Source organism: Neopelma chrysocephalum, unplaced genomic scaffold, assembly GCF_003984885.1.
Source record: "Neopelma chrysocephalum unplaced genomic scaffold, ASM398488v2 Primary Assembly neopelma1_25, whole genome shotgun sequence".
NCBI lineage: Eukaryota > Metazoa > Chordata > Aves > Passeriformes > Pipridae > Neopelma > Neopelma chrysocephalum.
In genome coordinates, this window is record NW_020897694.1 from 27,563,606 (window position 1) to 27,586,424 (window position 22,819).

General features: G+C 36.3%; 1 protein-coding gene across 1 annotated transcript in view; it reads left to right on the top strand.

Moving 5' to 3' along the window:
• ITGBL1 (integrin subunit beta like 1) overlaps nt 1-22,819 on the top strand; it is a 142,591-nt gene that overhangs the window by 102,496 nt on the left and 17,276 nt on the right. The window contains exon 8 of the mRNA XM_027674692.1: nt 20,713-20,829. Coding sequence (XP_027530493.1) covers nt 20,713-20,829 — 117 coding nt within the window. The remainder of the gene's footprint in view (nt 1-20,712; nt 20,830-22,819) is intronic.

A 22,819-nucleotide genomic window follows, 5' to 3' on the forward strand; every position in this document is an offset into this window, starting at 1 on the left:
AGGCAATTTTATATATATATAATATATATAACAATATCTTACTACTTTCCTTGGGATAGCACAATCGCCCAAACGCCGCCGCCACGCTACCGGACCCCGGATCAGCAGGAACAACAGGCCCTGTAGGCCCGGCCAGGCCTCAACTCCCCACACAGGAGTGAGACTGGCCTTGTGGGAGTCTGCTGTCTCCAAACCTCGCTGGAAGGGAGGAGAGAAAGAGGCTTCTCTCTCCATCTCTTTATGTGCTGGATTACGTAAAGGAATAGGATGGAATACTTCCTTCAAAACCATTACAGTGCTATTTGGTAGAAACTGAAAGGATTATCTTCATTTTAGAAGTGCAAAGTGCAAATGCATCAATGGCAATGAGGTTTACAATTTTACTCGCAACATCAGTGTATGCAAAATCATATAAAATATTGTATATTCATAGCTGTGTTCAAAACACTGCCCATATTGATGGTTGTGTTTTCGTTCTTAGGAGTCAATGAGAACTGTCTACACCACTTTCAAAGTTTTGACCTGCATCTGAAGGTGCTGAAATGATCTTTCTGAATGTTGTTTGAATTCTCTTGGGGAGTGGGAGAGGAGGAAAATGTTTTTAGAATAGAACAAGACAAGGAGTAATTTCCTCTCCTACCCCTCCTGCCCTGCCCCCCCTTTTCTACCTTTTGTTTTTCCTTCCTGAAAGTTTACCATTTGATATCTGGAAAAAAATGAGATTCTTTGTACACTCAATTGAACAAGAATGGTTCCTTAATTAATAAATTTTATATGCCTTTTCTCATCTGACTTTTTATAAGATTATTATGTATGCTTGTGGACCCATAGGCAATCTTGAAGTGGTCCCTGTTCTTCTGTGAGAGATGCATGGTAGGGAGATGAGCTTTGTAACATGGAGTTTGGCATGTTAACTGAATTATTCTGAGTCTTCCAAAGATTCCGTGGTTAGTGAAGGGATACAGAATCAGATATACTATTGCTTTGCTTCAGTACAGCAATCCCTGCATTGTTCTGTCTATGCTGAATCAGGATCTCTGAGTGTTTTGGTTGATTTATTCATACAACTACCTTAACAGATATTCCATAACAAGTGGTACATTTTAGCTTCCATATAAACAGGTACCACAAAACTATTTTTAGAGTCATCTGTAAACATAAATAGATGATGTCTTCTGTCAACATACATTATGAGGTTACAGTCAAACTGACCAGTGTTAACGTAGCATTCAAATTCCTTCCATGGATAGGTCTTAACTTCTAGGAAAAGAGAAAAAAAGGTTGCAAAACATATGCATGTATTCCTTAGTCAAGTTGTTGGTTGCAGAAGATATCTGAGCCTATCCACTTAAACTTCTTTTTCCTATTGAAATTACTTCTTTTTTCCTGAATCACTGTGAAATCTACATTTGTCTTCCCAACTATTTCAGACACATCCTGCAGATACAACTAATTAAGAGGCAACCACTAGTTGGAGTTTCCCCCAGTGCTTTCCACTGATTTGTTTTTGTTTATGATGTGCTTTGTTTGCTTCATTTCAGTGACACATTTGTGCAGTCTTATTTAGCCTTTAGAGCATCAAGTTACTGGAGCATTAGTGCACGCAGCATGAAAAGAAATGAGTCATTCACCCATTCCCAATCTTTTGTTTCCTCAGCTGATTGAAGGGTTCAATAAATTACTGTGGTTCATAATGACTGTAGAAGTTAAACACTATTTTTATCTCTTCAGCTGTGTTTTAAATACAGCATTGGGATCTATCATTCTGTCATGGAGAGAGGCTCTGGAAGCATATGACAACTTATAATCTTTCCTCCTTCACATATTCATGAGAGAGAAAGATTATGCATGCAAGCAATAACTTTACACATTAATTATTGAGTCAGATATCAGGAAGACCATAACTTCATGAAAGACAATGCACAGAAACACTTCGATTTGAAGAAAAGATGAAGCTCAAGGGCAAAGGTCCTAAGGTTTGAATAACAGCAGATAATTTCTTGTCCTTCCTCCTCTACCCCTTATCTGAGTCTTGGGCTAGAACATCTACATTATGAAAAGTCCCAAAGGAAGAACAGAAGTGAGCAGCAGGAAATACAGCTCACTATAAGGCTGTCTGTCTTCTTCAATTTGTTTGAATAACTTTCTGTGGTGTTTGGAGTGTGTTCTAACCTATGTATGCTCTTATATCTCAACATCCTTACCGTATCCAAATGCCTTCCAGTTGTCTGCTAAGGAACAGTGCTACCCCTCAAGACTCAGTCTTTTTCTCACCCTTTTCCAAAGGAAGTGTTTTGATTTGAGAAGTTGAATTGATGATTTATGTCAGGAGATGTTGAAAAAGAACTACACTTTGTCCTCCTGGCAGAAAATGGTAATGTTTGTGGCAGTCTTCATGCTTTTAAAATTTCAGACCTCCTCCTGAGAATCTTTCACTGCAGCACAGATAAGACTTCTTTTTGTTGTTTCATTTAGGATATAATATACTTTTGTGCCTAATTTGGATTTGTGATCTTACAGTAGACCTCATGCTAGAGCTTAAGACAAACCATCAAGTACTATCATCAGTGACTGACTGAAAAATAAGAACACAATATTTTTTATACAAGCTGTTTGATTTTTTTAATCAAAGAAAACTGAAAAATAAGTTGAAATTTCTTGATATAACATTTAGTAAGATTAATGATGTTGTAGTTTCAGACTTAAAATTGGCTTATATCTGATGGGAGGTCTTGCAAACTTTCATCTTCCCTGGAAACTACACTTTTAATAAATGTGGACCCAAGTTTTGATAATCTAAGACTGAAAAGCAGAGTAGCTCATTCTACTTTAATGGATTTCACTTCATTTCTAACTCAGCATTTTTTCTGAGGATCTGCACCCAGTGGGGCAAGTAAATTGAGTTACTTGAAGTGTATCCTTTATAGAAATTTGAAATCTATCACTGTTTTAAAGGTAGCTGGAAAAACAAATATTTTAAGAATTAATTTCAGTGTTACTTAGAAGTAAGTAAAGTATGTTGTTATTTTGATTCTGGTTCTAACTTATGTATTTGGAAAAAGCATAACTTATTATTAAAAAGTAGTATACAGCCATTGCAGATACAGATACATAACTTCATTTCAAAGAAGAGCGGGGTGGTGATGTTGGGTTCTATAAAATATTCCATTTCCAGATTGTTTCATATTTTTTTTGATGAATCAGAAAGTGTTGAGTGCAAATATGCGTAGTGTATTTCCACCACAAGCTTTTGGGAAATCTGTATTTGTTTTTTCCCCAAATCCCTCAATGGTGACTGATTAATCAATAAACTTTTTTTTCTTCACCTCTTGCAGGAGAGATATTGTAATAATTAATCTAAATATTCTGTGATTTTTCTGGGTGCTGTGGTATTTCAGAGGAGGAAAAAAATTAAAATGAAAAAAGAAGTTTTACTATGAGGGTGACCACACACTGGAAGAGGTTGCCTAGAGATTTTGTGTAATCTCCACCTTTGGAGCCATTCAAAACCAAACTGAACACAGACCTGGGCAGACAGCTGTAGGTCATCCTCTGCTGAAAATAAGGATTAGACTAGATGATCTCCAGGTGTGCCTTCCCACTTCAACTATCCTGTGGTCCCTGTTTATTGTTCTGTGACTTAGATTAGTTGAAAAGACTTTCCTACAAGGGCACATTAATCTCTTGAATTTCACAGTATCATTCATGGCAACAGTTTCATTTTTCCATCAATATAAATGAATTAATTACAGATAAAGTACTGCAGTCCCTTAGGAGTAGGATATTTGGTCCATCTCTTTGCTGATTTGAGATGGTGTGAATTCATTTTAATAGGCTAATACTGAAGAGTAGTGTTGTTCATGTATTTCAATGAGAAGATACAGCTAAGACATTCCTCAATGGATGTACCTCTCTGGTTTATAAATCTATATAGATAGTGCTGTTAATTTATCTTGTGAGGTGTTTCCTTTTTTACTTGTGTAACAACTGCATGAGAGTTGAAGGGTCACTCATCACTTAACTTCCCAGGAGCTCGTTCCATTGCAGCAGACACTCATTATGACCACCTGGCCTTCCCTGGGAAAGGAGCATTGACAGCAAGAGGAGAGCAAAAGCAAAGAATTCAGAGAGTTTCTCCTTCTAGTTTTCAGGTTTTGGAAGGATACATCCCTTACTGACTAGCTTACAGTTCACTTTAGAATTTGTGCTGCCTAGTGGGGCTCTCCTTTACTGAGATATTTGGAGCCACAGGCATTCTTAAATTTGAGTTTGTTTTCTTTAAGAATCTATATGCACAAGAAAAATATATGAGCTTCCACACAGCTTGAGTTCCAGACACATCTCTCTAGTTACCATGGATTGCATCTAATCAAGGTCTTTGTATGGTATATGCAGCTGTCTAGGAGTTAATATGATTCTTCAGACAAATATATAATTTCTTTAGGAATAAAGGTCATGAATGAGCACAAAACTCTTCAGCATTGCTAAGAGTTTGTCCACAGGGTCTTCTACAGAGAGTCCTGAGTTTGTGTTTCGTAGCGTTAGCCATGCCATGCAAGATGTAGCTTCAGAGATGAAACCACATTAGTGTAGCAGCATGCTTGAGTTGTTGAATTCTGTTAAGCATCTGTATTCATGCTGATAATGTAGCTTTGGATCCAGCTTTGTCTGGAAAGATTGTACAGATCAATCCTTAGAGGTTTTATCTCCTTCCTAGCAGAAGCAGAAGGATGGGGTGAAGGCTGATATGTAATTTCTTACCCTTTAGTGTAGATGCAACCAGTGTCTTGTTCTGTGTGGAACTTTTTACAAGGGCATGTAATGATAGGACAAGGCAGAATGGCTTTAAACTGAAAAATAGTAGGTTTAAACTGGATATTAGGAAGAATTTCTTTACTGTGAGAGTGGCAAGGCACTGGAACAAGTTGCACAGAGGGGCTTTGGGTGCCCCATCCCTGGAAGTGTTTAAGGCCAGGCTGGGCAGATATTTGAGAAAACTGGTCTAGTGGACGATGTCCCTGCCCATAGCAGGAGCATTGGAACTAGATGGTCTTTAAGGTCCCTTCTAACTCAAAACATTCTGTGATTTTATGAAACATGGAATTGCACTGACTCGTGACAGCATTTCATGATACTGTAGATCTGTGTGCATACACTACTCTGTCTGCCATTCTAAATTTGCCTCCATTTGGAAACTATTTCAATTTGACATTTCTATGTGGTGGTGAGGTTATTTTCCCTAGAATTATTTTGATCTTCAGTGTCATAAGTCATGTGATCGTGTAATTTTGATACAGCTTGCCGTGAAACCTCAACGTTTGTTACTTTTGCCTTTAAGAAACACTTTCATGCATGTGGTCTTGCATGGGTTTTATATATAGAAAATAACTGTATCCATCTGTACTACAATTTTTCAGATCAAGGTCTTTTAGGGGAAAAATGCCTATGAAAATAATTGCACTTGTAATATAGAATCAGAAGCATGGAATCATAGACTACTTTGGGTTGGAAGGGACTTCTAAAGGACGTTTAGTCCAATCCCCCTGCAGTGAGCAGGAACTTCTTCAACCTGTTCCAGTGTTTCATCACTCTCATAAAAAAAAAATCTTCCTTATATCTAGTCTGAATCTACACTCCTTTGGTTTAAAACCATTTTGCCCTGTCCTATCAACATGTTGCACTTGGCTTGTCTTATCATTTCAGGTGGGGATTGTTTGGTTTTGTGTGCAGATTTTATTGTTCTTTTGAACACTGAACATCTCCTCAGCAGTGGTGGTTTTTTTAGGGTAAGTCTGAGTTGTCTTTCAATTAGATAATAAAAGTGAGCTGGGGTTCTGTGTATGATTTTATATGTATTTCTTATACTGCATAAACTATTCTTTTTGCGAATAGTTTTCCCTTGTGTCATGAAATTTCTTGGGAAAATGCATTTCTTTTTCATTAATTGCAGCTATAAATAGTGGAGAAACAGATAGAGATGAGTGTAATGTTTCCTGTTGTGATCTTTGAGACAGGGTGGATGAATGAGTCATTCATTTAAGTAGCAGTGATGATAACGAAGGCTTCAAGGAAGATATTAAATTCTGTCATTGTAATCTGCCTGTGCTCAGACTCCAGATCCTGAAAGTGACAATCCCAGAATGTCCAGGTCTGCTGCAGCACAGTCTGCTCTGGCAGTTGCCTGCTGCTGCCTTGCCTGTTGACCCCTCTTACCATCAAAAATTCTGAAAGCCAGACCATTACTGTGCAAAGTGGAGAGCCCTGACGTCTCTGGCAGTGATGCTGAAATGCTGGGGAGAAGGCAGGGCTGCTGCTCTTGGGAAGAAAACAGAGAGTGACTTTTTAAAATGAATGCTTTATTTCTGTAAGTGTGTGCACTGCAAGAGTTTTGATGTGTTTTTTATGCTACTGATGTTATAGTACATGTGGTTGCTGGTTGTTTTCAGCTGATGTCTCCATTGCTCTTTTTCTTCTCTCAACTGAGTATCAGTTTCTGCCCTTGTCTTATCTACAATTTCCGCCCCCTATAACTTATGCCTCCCACTATTTCCCACAGAAAAATAATGAGTTCTGGTGATTATTTTCCCTATTTTTTCCCATTCCTTCAACCACAAGCCTCACTAGCCTCCCAGCTCCAGGAGGGGTAAATGAAAATAGCAATGAAATTCGTAATTCTTCTGTGGCAGACTCTTGTTTGCTGCTGTCAATATTCTGCCATAACTAAAGTTCCTGGGGAGAAGGGTTAAAATCCAAGCAATTGCTAGAACTTCACATCTTCCTGCACAGGAATTTAATAACACACCATTCTTTCCGTTGCATGGAGCTACTGAGAGGAGGCTTAAATACAATTTTCTTATGACTGTATTAGCAAAGAGGAGCCAAACCACCTTCTTTTATGAAATAAATGCTCTTTATATCATTACTGCTTACTGTTATAAAAAAACCAAACGAAACCAAACAAAAACTTTATTATCTTAAACAATAGATTTGTAGAATTAATTGCTTCTAAGCATAGAATTTAAACTGTTTCTTTTATATGTCTGAGTAATTTCGGGTACTTTTCTCTATAAGAGAAGTAAAAGATCCCACACTCATGCTGTATTTAAAGCCATTTTGACAAATTTAAACTGGTAATACCAGGCCCATTTTGTTTCTCTAATTAAATGTTTATGGTAAGTGAGGAATGCTCTGTCTAGGCCTCATTTCCAGTTGAAATCAGGTATGACTGAGATTGTCAAACTCACTGTGTTCAATCTGGTTTGCAGTAATTTGAGAGGGGAGATGTTCAGTTTTTTTCTTATTTGCTAAACAGAACTCTGACATTTCCTGGAAAAGGGCTGGGATGAATTTTTGATAAGTCTGTAAAAATCCATAAGAGTAAACGTGACTTTAGCACCAATTCATGGCATGCTAAAATCCAAGATGGCATCCTGGTGCTGGAACAATGTTCCTCACAACTGGGATGTACCTTCTGTCTGTTCTCTCATATCACTTCAATCCCTCACAGTGAAAGCCATGAAAAACAGTGCTACTTTACACACATTCCAAAGCTTCCTGGATCATCTCCAGTGCTTGTTGTAGATATACAGCTCCAGGTGCAAGCTTAACAGCTGAGTTTGGCTCCAGGGACAGCCATCTTCTCCTTCTTGCAGGGCATGGGGAGTTGTGGGGTTTTTTTCATAACATGGCTTTGCATGCTGACTGCTTTTAATACACTGGTTGCTAATGCTCTTCTTCTTAGGTGTTGTAATCCTGCTTCCTACTTATAGACAAGTAAGTGGGTTGCTAATGAAGGTGCAGCCATGCACTGTGATCCTGAATGCCCTCTCTAATTATAAAAAGTAAGCAAAGAGTAACAGTAATTTTTAATGAAAGGAACATCTAGCTTGATTAGACAGCCAAGTGGGAACATTTTTTCTTCAGGTCTGTACAGTCTCTCTAATTGTGCCACAATGCTTCCCATGTGTTATGGCCACCACTCAATCCTTCTGAGCCATAGTGGTTCAGAGGTGGTTTAGTGCCAGTGTATAAGTAGTAAGGTGGCTATAGCAGTGACAGAAAAATTGTTCTTAGACAAGAAAAATCAGCTGAACCATGGTGGTGCAGGAAATAGTGTTTCTTTCTGTAGATTCAACAGTCTGTACAGTGATACATTGCTTCATAGTTCAGCAAGATGAAGGTCTTGATTAATCTGAGCTGTCTTCCTATGGAAACGGGGTCTGTTTTTTTATTATTATGGAAAATGTGTTGGCTCTTTCCATAGATAAAGTAATTTTGACTTAGACAGGAATTCTTTTGTTTTTAGAGTACAATATAACATTTCTCTCTCTTCACAACACTGCTTGACCTAGCTGTTGTGTTTAATTCTCTTTTAGGACACTTTTCTTCAAATTGGAAAAATTTTTCTGAGAACACCTGGGTTTTTCTTTTCTGGAGCGTCTTCCTCAGAATAACTCATCCTCACCCCTTTGGCATATTTTTGTATTTTCGAGATTAATTTGCCTCATTTTGCTGAGTGGGTGTAACAGGTTCTCCTTACTTTGTTCTTTTGTTTGGCAGATCATTTCACTTTCTATTTTCTCACCATCACCCACTTATTTTACTGTGAGCTCTGATAGCTACCTGCCTCCCTTGTCTGTTCCCTAGCGATAAGAGCAGACCTATTGCTCTCTACAACTACTTGAAAGGAGATCGTAGAAAGGTGGGAGTTGGTCTCCTCTCAGGTAACAAGCTATAGGATGAGAGGAAATGGCCTCAAGCTGCACCAGGGAATGGTTTAGCTTGGACATTAGGAAAAGTTTCTTCACCAAAAGGCTGGTCAGGCAGTGGAACAGGTTGCCCAAGGAAATGCTTGAGTCACCGTCCCTGGAGGTATTTAAAAGACATATAGCTATTGCACTTAGAGACATGTTTTAGTGGTGGACTCTGCAGTGCTGGGTTAATGGCTGGACTCGATGTTCTTAAGGGTCTTTTCCAAACTAAATGATTCTGTGATTTTCAGGCATCTTTGCTTTTCTTTCCTTCCAGTTCACATTTGAATTTCTCAGGGTGTTTGGAACACTCCAAACTTATCCTTCAAGCTTTATTCTTTATTACTGGTTTTGCTTTTGTGTCCTGGCTTCATGGCCAAAAGTTTTCTGTTCTTCTCATCTAAGAATGTGCTGTCAAAATCTTCTTTTTTTTTTTTTTTCTGTCAGATTTACAAGTTTTCAGTATATCTGGCCTTAACTCTTCTCTCTTATTATTTCATTACCCACCCAAATTTTGCCTTCATCCACATCTGTGCCTTTAGTCTTGGGACTTTAGTTCTTTGGTGAAAACTGTTAGATTACATTTCTTACAGGTACATATTCTAGAGAATGCTTACCATAGTGTAACTAGATATTGTAATGGTCTTCTCATCATGTCTTATCTTCCCCTGCCTTGGCAACCATTCGGATAACTTTTCCTGCTCCTACCTTTAAATGCAAGAGCACTAAAAAGTGGGAAAAAGCTCCCAGAGACCTCTCACACCTCTAAATTCATCTGAAATCTCCACTGTGTTTCTGCTTTGTTGACTTTCCCTGTTTTACCAGCTTTTTATGACTAAAAAGTACTAGAATTAACTTTTGTGGGTTTATTTCACAAACCTGGTTTATGTGAAGGATTGAGTTCTTTCTTTCCTCTCTGCTGGAGTAACATTGCTCTAAAGTTGCAAAGAACTGTTCCTAAATAGCTACAGTGGGTAGGGAGTTGCATCTACGTTCACATTTCTGCAATAGTGACTACTATCTCTGGGAACAGTATGTTCTCCATACGTTCATTAGTGGGAATTAGGCAGTTTTAGCTTGCAATTCAGTGGACCTGTTTAGAGGAAGTACTTTGGGGGACACAAATTGTTACAGCAAGTGGCCTTGATGCATTCTTTCTCGTTTTCTATCCAGAAAGATAAAATCACTCAGGCTTCACTCAATAGGCCCAGATTTCTCCTCTCAGTTGATCTTTTGCTTAGCAGTTTTTTTTTTTTCTAGAAACTTTTGCAGTGAATATTGCTTTTTCCTTGAAAGATTACTTTTTTTTTTTTTTAGCCAGCAATCTCATTTCTGATGAAGTTTTAAATATTTAATAAAGCAATTGGTCTGTAGAAAGCACTATTTGCATTGTCTTTGTGTTTTACATGATGACTGAGAAGATTGACAAAGCAGTATTTTGTGTAATATCTATACTTATTTCCAAAACAGCAGAGGAGAGATGTTTTCAATTTTGTGTAGAATTCCCTACAGTACTTATCAGGCTTTACAGTCTTAACCTTTCTAATCAGTTGTAAAAGATCCTCTTACTCTCTGATTTATATAATAGACCTTAGCTTTTCTATTTTTGCTCCATTTGATTTCAGAATGTTTCCAGTGCTATAAAAAATTGACATTTTGGTAATCTTACTTTCATCTTAAATTTTTCCATGGATCAATGTTGACAATATTATCACTTTTTAAATGGTGTCTTTTAAAGACAGAAAAGATTAGACAAAATCCTTAAAACAAAAGAGATACAATATTTAATATTAAGCATATTACTGAAATTTTCCTCAAAATCTATTGACTGAAGTTTTCAAGGGATTAGTCATGTGTTTTGAATTCTCCAGCTGCTGGAGAGCTTTTAAAGTTTTCTAGGGAACACTGGGGACTCTTTCTTCTCTCTCCTTCCCTCTTATAAGAGAGGAAATATGGGAAGAACTGCAAGTTATGTAAAACTTCCCTGGCACTCCCAGAGGTTCATCTTGTGTGGTAGTCTAATTGTCCCTGCACTAATGTGAAACATTCTCGACTCCTAGTATCCATTCAGTTTCAAGTACCTCTTTTGCCCATCGCTGGTGTTTCCTCTTGTCCTATCCAGAGGGTTGAGGCTCTTCCAGACAAATCACCATTTTCAGTAGGTTGCTCCACTGAGAACAGACACAGTGTAGCTGGTGGCAAGGTGGGTCAGGATTGAAAGCAAGAAGTAGAGAAGAGGCAGGTGGCTGCACAATGAGACTGCTGTGTTTTGTGTCTACAACTTAAGCACACATGTAAATCTGTGGCAAAATGAAAATCTGTCAAAATGAAGGTCAGTTTCAGCCGAACCAGAAATCTTGGCAGGAACACGTCTTATTTCACAGTGATAGTTCTAGAAATTTTGGGGCTAATTCACACTGTAAACCTCATTTCTTGTTCTCAGAACTAGCAAGAATATTAAGGTATAGGCATTTGTTTTAGTATTGAGCTCTTCATAACACCTGCTTGAATTAACAAAGTAAAATAAAATGCCTACATTTTAGTGTTTCAGAGCGCTGTTGTGTTTGTCAGGAAGGTTTGAGACTGATCTGAAATTCAGATTTCAATCCAAATTTTCTGTGGCAGGGATAGAGAAGCCCTAACTAGTAGGCTTTGATGACTTGTTGCACATATTTCAACTAGCTTGAAAACTGCCATCACTAGTTGCTGGGTTTTATTCAGGTCATCCAAACAGGTGACTGACTATAAATATGTGCAGCTCCTAATTATACCTGTTCTCTCTATCTCTGTCTTACCAGTGTCCGTGTCAGTGCATGAGGTTCTATCAAGACAGATGCTCAAAGAGTGTTACTTTCAAGGACTTTAAATAAGTACTCACCTGTAGAGTGATGTATAATGTACCTGGCTAGTTCTTTGATAACTCTTGGGTCACTGGTTTGTTATTGCCATGCACTCTTCTTGAAATATGTAAACTCAGGGTTACCTGCAACAAAAAATTTACTACTAATACTTGAAATCATACAGTGGGGAAATAAAGGATTGTGTTGTTTTCTAAAGATAAAGTTTGCATTTAAAAATCTGTTAGTCTTTCATTCAAACTGCTTCAAAAGCTGTTATTTCTTCATTCCATATTGCACACTTTTCCTCAGAGACAGCCTTTTTGGGTGCCAGGAAGAAACATTATTTCTCAGATGACATTACATTTGGGGAAAAGATTTTAAGAGCTGTAAGGCACTGTCTCTATGACAGATTAAATAGAGTGCCTTGTAATGAGAGGCTAGTGCACAATCTGGCCACTTGGCAACAAAAAAGGAAAAATTTGCTTAAAGAGTGAAGGGCAAGAACATTTTAACTTGGAGCAACTCAATAGGTGATGCAGTTGCTAGGTAATGTCTTTTGTTTCTGCAAAAAGTCTTTAGGTGAAAGCTAATCAATAAGGTAGATACAGTGTGATGTCATTTGTTGCCATGGTTTCTGAATTTAGCAGTCTTTTATCTGCAAATAATATTGATGGTTGCTATGCAGTTGAATATTTTCATATCTTTTTGCCATTATAAAGCTCTTTAATCTTAGCTAAAGCCTTGAAGAGCAGAGCACTTAAGAGTTTAAATGTTTTAATAGATAGGCTTCTGTTACAACCCTAAAATATCTTGAATTTTACTATCTAATAAACAGCAGGCATCAGGAGGAAGTGAACAAGGTTAACATTTTGATGATTAAATTTCCACAAAGCAGTTGACATTTTCTAGTAAATTAATCTGCAAATTAAATATCTCTGTGGAATTAGTGCTATGACTCATTACATGGCAGATCATGTAAAAAAAAAAAAAGGGGTAAGCAGTCAGTCCTCTGGATGATAAGGCAGTCAAATGTATAAAGCTCTAAATGTCTCAAAAACCATCATGGCTTCTTGAACAATGGCTTTGTGTTTCATATATCTTTCACTGCTGGATTGTTCCTCTTTATTAGCTTGGCTTTGGCTAGAAAATATTTTAAAGCAGCTTATGCTAATCATTGGAGAGTTGGACAGGCTGAAAGGGAAATAAGACTTATTTTTCCTGATAGTTGTCAAGGTGAAGGGAAAGCATTTCCAGGTCATATCCTTTAAATCAAACATAACTTCATTTTTAATATTCTATGGAGAAGATGCTAGTTTTAGTAAAATGCTGTGTATCCTTTGCTTGATTTATTGGCATCTCTTTACAGTAGTTTTTCTTGATAGTTTGAGTTCTTGAAAGCATTTTGGAGGGGAAAAAATGAAAAGAGATAAGGAGAGGAAGAGCAGTTAAAAATTAGATGATGACTTGATGAATTCTAGGATTTGTACATCTTCAGTGATGTTTACCGTGCTGTCTAGTTTTTCTCCTTTCCCCTAATGTATTCCTTCTCCTCCTCTTCAATTTCCACTGTTCTCTGCCTTAACAACACGTTTCTTTACAAAGTGTTTTGCCACCTTCTTTCTCGTCTTCTTCACACATCTCTCCTCTGTGTGGTGACATTGACTATCACCTTTCTTTTGAACAGAGAAGTAATTGCCTTCATAGTCCTACTTGTCTCCTTAATATAGTGAGTGAATTGTCAAGGATGCATCACAAATGGGAGAACCTGAGGAAGATGTCACCAGGAAAAGTGATACATACAACTAAAATCCTGCTCCTGCAAAGTGGGCAGGGGTGTTCTCGATGATTCCACTGCTGGAACTCCTCTAGAAATTCCCTGTCGGCCATGCAGAAACACAATAACAGCCTTCAAGGAGTGTATCCTCAAAGCAGTGCTACTGAGAGCAGGCAGATGGAGGAGACATGTCAGCTCAATGACGATCGCAAGTATCAAATTAACAATCTGAAAAGGATACTAGCAATGCAGCAGTGCGTCTTATCCAAATGTTTAAACAGAGGGAGGAGATTAAAAAAAAGAAAAAAGAAAGGCAGCCTGGAAAAGGAGATACAAATCAGTAGTGTTGATCAGCAAGAGCATTAAATGACTGTCTGATGCTAAATCTGTAAAGTGGTGCCATCGAGTGGAATTATCTAAAGTATTTCACTCTAAGGCTACCACAAAGAAAAAGCATTTACTTCAGATGCCATATGCCAACTGTGCAATCAGGCTTCCAGTCATACATAGTGTGTGTTCTAAAGCTGGGGGGCAAGTCTCAGCCATTTGCAATTGCTCTTGCATAACACTTGCTTTTACAATACTAGATATTCGATTGCTTGTGCTGTTGTGAGAGTTTTGTTGTTTGGGATAACATACTTTTATTTCTTGAGATTTTTTTATCTTAGAGTTGTTTTTTGTGTTTTGGGGTGTTTTTTCCCCCTTATGGAAAAACTAAATTGTCAGACAATTTTTTAGTGCTCTTTCACATCATCAAGCAATTAAATCTGTAAAAGATTAAAAGAAACATACCTTTTCTGTCTGAGAAAATACCCACACACCTCGTTATATGATGGACAGTTGGATATTTTGTGCTAATGAACAACTTCATAAAACATACATACAATAGTGGAAAGTCTCAGGCAGCTTTAACAAAAGAATTTCTTAATTTGTTTTTTAGGCCAAATATTTGTGCCAACAGCCTTTACAAGACACTGAGTGTAGGTGATAAGTAGACATGGGAGTTTAAGTATCCTCTCCTAAAAAAAAAGGATAAGAGAAGCTGTACACATAAAATCTCCAGAGCCACCATAACATCACTGTGTTGCGCACACCTGTAAAGCCTTTCAAACTCTTCCCAGCCCTTTCACATGGGACTTTGATGTTCCATGTAATACTGGTTGGCCCCGTGTCACTGAGAGCTTAACACAGGTTTGGAATAGGTTTTTCAGGTGTGATATGGAAATTAAAATAAAAACAAGTGTAACAGTAAAAGTATTTAGTGAAAGTACCCTGGCCTTTGAAGTCACATATGGGCCTAAGGTGAGATAATGCAATCTGGAATAAATTTTACCAGCTATAGCTACACGTCTTCAAGGTGTATGATATAGTTACATCATTATATTTGAATAGAGTTATTTCAGCCCTGTTGATAGTGCTGAATGTAGTAGATGATGCAGTTATTGCAGTTGAGGGGTGACTAGTAAGACTAAGAAAAATACAGATATTTAACCCAGCTAGATGCTTCAGATGTTGATGTTACTTAAATAAAAATCTCAGAACTTGCTGCTAAAAGTTGCTTCAGTGTATAAAATTCTTGAAAAAAAGTAGTACAAAAATCTGAAGTTTGGAAATTACTTTAGATTTATTAAAGCAATTTTCATTTCATTTTATGTCTGTATGATTCAGCTAAGCTCTTCTCTGGAGCTTTTATATCTTTAGTTGAGGTCTTGGGTCAGTCATGCTGCAAATAATCTCTTTTTATGAGTAACTCAAGGCATGTTTGCTTTCTGTATACTGATCTAGAAACAGAAAGTTAGTTCCCAATACAAATCTAAACAAGCAGTTGTTCTTTTAATAATTGCAGAATGTTTTTTCTTAGGTATGAGGAGATAAATGCACAAAATCTTTTTCATAATATATTGCAGAAAAACAAAAAAGGCTTGTTGTTTGAACATTCTGTGGAAAACACAATTTTCACCCAATTTTCAAAAGATCTTCACAAAAACAAACCCTCCACCCCAAAACTGCAACAGCCTAATAGAGAAATCCTGTGCAGACTAAGCAAGGAAATCCTTTGTGGTTCTTGTAACTTGTACTGATATAAGTTCATAATGCTTTTTTAGGAGAGGAAATTTTTTCCCAGCATAACTAAAGGCTACAAGTGACATGATTCATATCTTGCTTGCCCAAAATCCCTGCAAGAAGCTAATCCCCAGATTTTCATCATTTGGGTGAAATCAGTCAGATATTCATGTGGTTAAAGAGGTTTTAAGGACACTTTTGCACATATTTAAGATGCTTTCAGAGGTTCACTTTTTCTGGCACCTCATATACTATCCAGTCAACCAGATCTAAGAATTGCCAGCATTTTAAACACAAAGGATTCCTCTACGTAAAAGGCAGATTTTTTTTTTCTCTAGTCAGTACAATATTTTTATATGATTTTTTTTAAGCCATTCTAGGTGTGGGAATTAATTCCAGACCATTTTGGGAGTAGGACATGCAAAATACATGATGCATAGCGACTGAGAAGTCTGTATTTGTTTTCTGTTTGAATCTCTAAATTTCTCCACATTGATCAAGCTCAGCTGGAGTGTAGTGTTCTTAGCACCTCCAACTGAACAAGGCATGATGATATTGTCCGCCCTATTTTTGGCAAGCATTGCATTTTGTTTGCCCATTTTGTGGTACTGTTTATTCCCTTTACTGGTCTTTTTTTCTTCCACCATTCAATCAATGAATTTTCTTTTACCTTACCTGAAGCTGCTATATGGTATTACTTCCTTTAGTCAAATCTACTTCCCCTCATCCACTATGTCCCCTGAAGCTTTATGAACTTCTGTACAAATCTTCCAACCCCCCATCTCTGATTTGCCATTTCTGAACATTATTTTAGATCGTCTTGTTCACATCCAGCATGAAATGAGTTCTGCTGGCAGAAAGACACAGCAGCTTTCCTGAATGTACTCAGGTTGCTTGAGATTACCTGATAACAAAGAAATTGCAATTTCTGATAGGCAATGCTGTCAGATGTTAAGCCTGGGACAGCCATGGGGCAGAAAAGTCCTTCCTAAAGGCACATTCCCTTCTGTTTATCATTGGCCTGAAACACCATCTTTCCAGGTTGACAATGAACCTAGTATGCTTTTAGCACGTTCTCAGTGCAATTTGGTACAGTATTTCTTACACATTAAAAAAAAAAAAGAAAGAAAAAATAATTAAAAATGGCTTTATTTATTTGTTCTCATTTAGAAGATAAAAATTCAGCATCCTGCACAGAAAAATCCTTTGCATTGTAGAGTTATAGACAGGAAAAGGCAATGAAGTACATCTTATTAATCTTATTATATTCAGTATTTATTTTTTCATTGAAAGCTATTGCTATTTTTTCCTGATAATTTTGCAGGCAACAACAGGGTAAAAATGCTTTATTACACAAATTATATATTTCTAGCGCAGTCTTTTAAAATGAAAATTACCTGTACAAAGGAGATTTTCAGTCAGTCTATGTAGGCATCTGGAAATTGGTTTGAATGCATGCAGCTAATGGTCACAGCAATTTGCATGGGAGCAGGTGTAATGTAAATCTAGGCACTGTTTACTTTAGTTATGCTTTCATAAACGTTGGACATGAGGAATGAAAAAATGCTATAGTAAATGGTGAATAAAATCAAAAGGCATTTTTTAGACTTCTACAGTCAATTATCTAATGAACTAATGTGTTTTGATGAGATATGGCACCTTAATTCCCTTTAAAAACAAAACCCCCAACCTAAGCTGATCTTTTTTTCAATCATCAAGTGCTAACAATTATTAGTAATAATTTAATACTCCTTCTGACATCAATGGGAGGAAAAAGTGTGAGGAAATCCTAAAACTGAGGGCAAATAAATGTCTTGTATAATTATTCTGTTCTTAGAATCTTACATTGCAATAGGTAGGTTAAGCTTTTCAATGCTAATAGCTGATGCAACCTCCATCATAAAGCTCCCTTCATCTGAAGCCATCAGATTATGACATTTACTTTCCTTGTTTAGCTAGGAGGAGTGGATGCCACTTGCTGTAAAATATCTGAGGTCAACTGGTTTCTTTCTACTCAAGTGTAGCTCTTGCACAGATGGTTGAGAAGGTGCAGAATATTATAGTAATCCTGTATTTAATTGTTTCTGTACGTCCTGGAATTTAAAGAGAATTTAGGATGTTTTTGGCAGCAGCTTTCCCTGCATAATCAAGTTGCTATGGTAAACATATTATTCTATACAAAGAAAGAGCATGTTTAGTAAGGTGCTGATCCTTTTCAGTATAATGTGAGCTTCAAATTACTTTTGAATGATTGAATTTGTTTGGTAAGCATTTTACCACAATAACTAAGAGAAGAACATCACAGAATGAGGTGTGACTTCTGATATATCAGTAGCAGATACATCCCATGTAGTTAGCTGTTCAGAATCAACAGGACTTTAATTCTCAGTTAAACTATCTCCTCAGAGTGAGCCTACCCTACACAATCTAACCAAAATCTCAGTACTTTTGGAAGCAAAATATTATTTTGAAGCCAGTAAAAAGTTAAAATTATTGTGTCACCACTAAATTAATTAACCTTGTTTCTAGTGCTTATCTTGTAACATGTGTGAAAGTAAAGGAATGATAAACTAATAACTTTTGTATCAATTTCAGCAGCAGCGTACTAAGCTACTATAACTGTATCTTTGAATATTTAAAAATGAAGAAATAGTTCAGAGAAATCAGAAATCCTTTTCTAGAGCACTTACTGACTGAGGTTTTTGTCTATTTTCAAGACACTTTCAGTTCTGCTGATGTCTGCAGTCAGATGATCTAAACCATACCCTGAACTTAGGTGGGAGCCAGGCAAAATAAAATGTGAGGCACAGATATTAACAAGGAATTCAGGCTTTTTGAATATATGTGTTTGTGCTTTGTTCATTAGCTGAGAAGACTGAGAAAGTAAGACCTTAAATTCCCTTTGAGCTTGTATCTCTTACCTGACAAAAATGTGCCCTATCTGTCTGGGGATGGGCATCCTTCCATTTTGCTGCTAGTGAAATTGTTGCATATTACATATAATGAATAAACATTACTTGCAGCAGGGACTGAGAGGAACCTGTTCCCATTGCAGCGTAAGTGACCAGCCACTGGGCTCTCAGGTCATTCTGGCTTATTAAATTAAGCATTACAGAAGATAATGCTTAGTTACAGAACATGCAGAATCCTCATTACAGGGCCTTCCTTTGCTCATTCCTCTGGAGGATTTTCCATCTCTGATGACTCCTCTCATCAAAGCAACTTTTGCTTAAACTGATTTTATTATCCTTCAGGCATCCTCTTTATTATAGCAATAGCTGGCCAGGATACCATAGTTAAAGACTCTTTTTTGTTTATTTTATAGAGTCTTCACAGTTGATGGGTCCTGTTCATCAGGTACCTCTCTGCCCATGGGTGACTGACTGTTCTTTGGGATACCGTGATGAGACATATTGTAAAAACAACCATATTGTCTAAGGTGGATGCATAGAAAGAGACCATGAGAGCCCTAAATAGTGACAACTTAGACTCATTAAAATTCTCTGTATATTTAAGTACTAAGGAATTATGTTTTTTCAATTTCTGATGTGGCTCTCCTTGACAAATAGTTACAGCTAAGAGAATGAAGACAAATAACATCAATTCTTCTGTAGACAATCATATCTTAATTTTTGACATGATTACTAAGCACAACTGTATTTAGTGATGTGGTAGATGCACTTCCTATAAGTTTCTTTCTGGGATGAATATTCCCATATAATTGCCAATGCAATATAGTTTTTAAACTATGTATATCATAAAGTTATCATGAAGTATTTGCTCTAATTCTCTTTTATCAGCATGACTTTTTAAAAATTTTTGCACTTTATGTCCTTCTAGATTGAATCCTGGCATACAGAAAGTCAGCTCAAAAGTGTATTTGAGGCTTGGAGCAGCTATAAAATGAACTGAGAATTTTTTTCCATAAGTAATAAGGTCCCCCATTACTCCAACTTAATTAGACTATTAAAAACAAACAAACACCCAAGTAAAACCAAATCAAACCAAAACAAAACCTCCCAAACAAATATAATAAATTTACGTTATGGAAAAAAAATATTAAGAATTATCTGCCAGTAGGTTAACCTAAAAGGTTTTATTGTCACAAAACTTACAGTTAGAAAACCTCCACTAAGGTTTCATTCAGTAAAATATTTCCGAAAATGCTAAAAAAATTTCATGTAGTGTGTGGTTAACTATCTGGTTACATAATGAAAGGCTGCACTTGGAGAATTGTTTTTTTAGTTTCTAGCAATATTTGCTCCTGCTGTAAATTTGGGTTCAGTCAGTAGAGCAGTGGGCAGGCCCAGGCTGAGACTCACTGATGCTGTGAATAAGTTAAATCAAGAGAAGCTGGCTTTTCTGCATCCTAATCCACGTCTCTGGTGGGTCTTTTTTACACATAATATTATTTCCCATCAAATGTATTAGTTTGGTCCATTGTTTGGGTCATATTTAGAACATTCTCACACCAATATTGCATTAAAACAATTTAAAAACATACAGAGGCAAATACTTAGAAGTTAGGGCCAGTGTTACCTGAAATGAGTTTGTCTCAGATATATGCAATGTAAACTGTCCTTGATATTAATTTTTTTCACACCTGACTATTTAGGACTTTCAGCACTGAGGGTTTTGGAGTGGAAGATCTGTTGGAGCTTGGATAAATCTGTTGGCCCTTTAAGCTCTGGGGAGCTCTCCTGTAAATAGGTTGATGGAAGGGGAGACTCTGACAAAGGTTGTGCTTTTGATTTCTGTTTCCTGAGATCTAGACAAGAAAAATTATAGGCATTTTTGCTTTTGAAATGCTTCACAGAGTATTTGATGAATTATGTTTCTGCATGAATAGAGAGTATCTTAGATAACCCTGTGCGGAGATTATTTAATTCTGATCACATTAATATTGGAGTTTCTGAGGTATGTGCTAAATATTTTAGATCAATTATAGAGGTTAATTATGCAGATAAGCATGGGCCATAGCTCAGTTATACTAAGTTCAGATATGAAAAGCATGCAATGCCAATGATTCCTTATTGTTGCTGTTTCCACTAAGATATAACAGTGACATACTGTCCTTCTGGTTACCATGGAGGAGGAATAGTTTTGGTTTGCTATGTTTTTGTTTGGTTTGGCTTTTTTTAATCATGTTTATGTGCACACTTCAATTAATACAGGATGACTTGTAGTTTGTCTTGGGGGGTAGAGTGTAGAATAAATTTAGGTTTTAATTTAATTTATTTTTCTTCACTGAAATCATGACTCTATCAATTGTTTATTCTTATAGGGAGATGTGAATGCGGCCAATGCACTTGTTTCCCTCCAGGGGACAACAGAGTTCATGGCAAAAACTGTGAATGTGATGATCGACAATGTGAAAATGCAGAAGGAGATGTCTGTGGGGGTATGTGTTCATTTAATAAAAATAACAACATGACATAACAATAACATAACTAAATCTTGACAGTTTATAACTTTCTGTTCCCCTTGATCTTATAACATAATGTCACTATATACTATTGCCATCATTAATCTAATGAATAGATTGCAGATTTTTGTAAGAAACAATCTCTAGAAATATTGAATATGTTAGTGAATATTCATTTTAAGACTTCAGAAATACTAACACTGAAGTCGATTAAATAAAATTAATGGCATAAATGTAAGTAATGTAGTATATCCAAATTCCATCAATGTCCATTAGAGAAGAATACAGACACTTGAAGAAGAACCTGAAATATTAGGTTTACTTTGTGTTTAGTACACCTGATGTTTCGCTGTGTTGTAACATACCCAAAGGTATTAATGACCAGAAAAAATTTTAAATGTCTCGTAGTCACTGACAGTGACTATGTTTTCTAAAAAAATCATAAAATATATTGTGAAAGAATCTAAAATGTTTGAGAGACAGTGTCATAGTAATTGTAGATGTAGATGGTTTATTTTAGTGTTGACTGTGAAAACCTCACTCAAGCAGTTTTGGATATGTAAATGTATATGTGCCATGTAGTATTTCAAAAGGAGGTGAGTAGTATTTATCTTAACTGCTGTCATTCTAGATCTTACTGGCTTTATTTTTAAAATGATTCTTTGATTCTAAATATTAATAAAGTAGTTGGTATGAACAATAACACATTGTATTATATTCCTTATTTCTATGTAAGAAAAAACGTATTGTTTCATGATCCTTGTGTATATTAACAATTTTGACTACAGCAAATATTTCTTCATGGTGTCTTCCATGCAGAATGTAGACATATATAGAAAACTGTGATTTGAATATCTAAACAGCCATAATAATAATTTATAACATTCAGAGTAATTTGGTAATATGAATGTCTAGGAAAAGAATAATTTTGAAATTTAATTTTGTATGAAGGACATAAAAGTGCAGAAAAGCACTGAAAAGCTATGTCATATTTATTATCAACTAAATATTTGGGAACCAAAGTTCATTATCATTCATGCTTAAAAATATCTCTTCTTCTAATATCACTCATATTTTACATTATTCAACAACAGTGTTTTAGTGTTACTATTGCTAATGATATTGCATATTTTGAAAAATATAGACAAGAATTCCATTCTTCCTTCTTAGGAGGGATACAGAGATAATTTTGATTTTTGATGCTGGCTAGAGCACCTCACACTTAAATGACTAATCACTTCAACACCTGAGCCAGTGTCCAATTTTCTACTGTTCACGACACAGTCTAGGTCACACTTTTACCTGAATAAAATCTCTCTTTTAGTCTAAATTACTTTGTCCAAAGAGAATAGCAGAAATGAATGAATGAATTATTTACAATCCATATGCTTTAAGCTTATTTTCCTAATTTTGGAGTAACAAATAAAAAGAGAGACAGATTATTTTTGTAATATTGGTATTTCATTTCTTGTTCTATTATATTTATAAATATAATTTGAGATCTTTTCAGTTTATTCTAGATTTGATTGTAACTCTACTCCTTGAAGTATGTTCTTATGTTGTTGTTATTGCATGATTTCATTCTTTCTTTTGTTCTTTTACAGACAAGAACTGGTTTCCCCTTCCTCTAGTTCTGTTTTCATGCCACAGAAATGTTTCTTTGTTTGCACTTTTTTGGTTCTTCCACATGAAGTGTGCTGAGATTCACATTAATCATGCAGTTCTCTTCCATACATTAGTTTTCTTTCTCTTTGCTGCTGCAGCCCTGAAATGGCTCCTTCCTTCATTTATCCTTTCTCTCTCTTCCTTTCCTTCCTTTTTTTTTAATTCTTTCTACTTACTTCCTCCTTTTTTTTTTTTGCTGCTGTCAGATCCTGAAACATTATTTTTTTGACCATTCAGTGTCCATCTGTGCTTCTGATCCACCTACCTCAAGAGGCCACCTCACACCCCAATAACTAAGGAG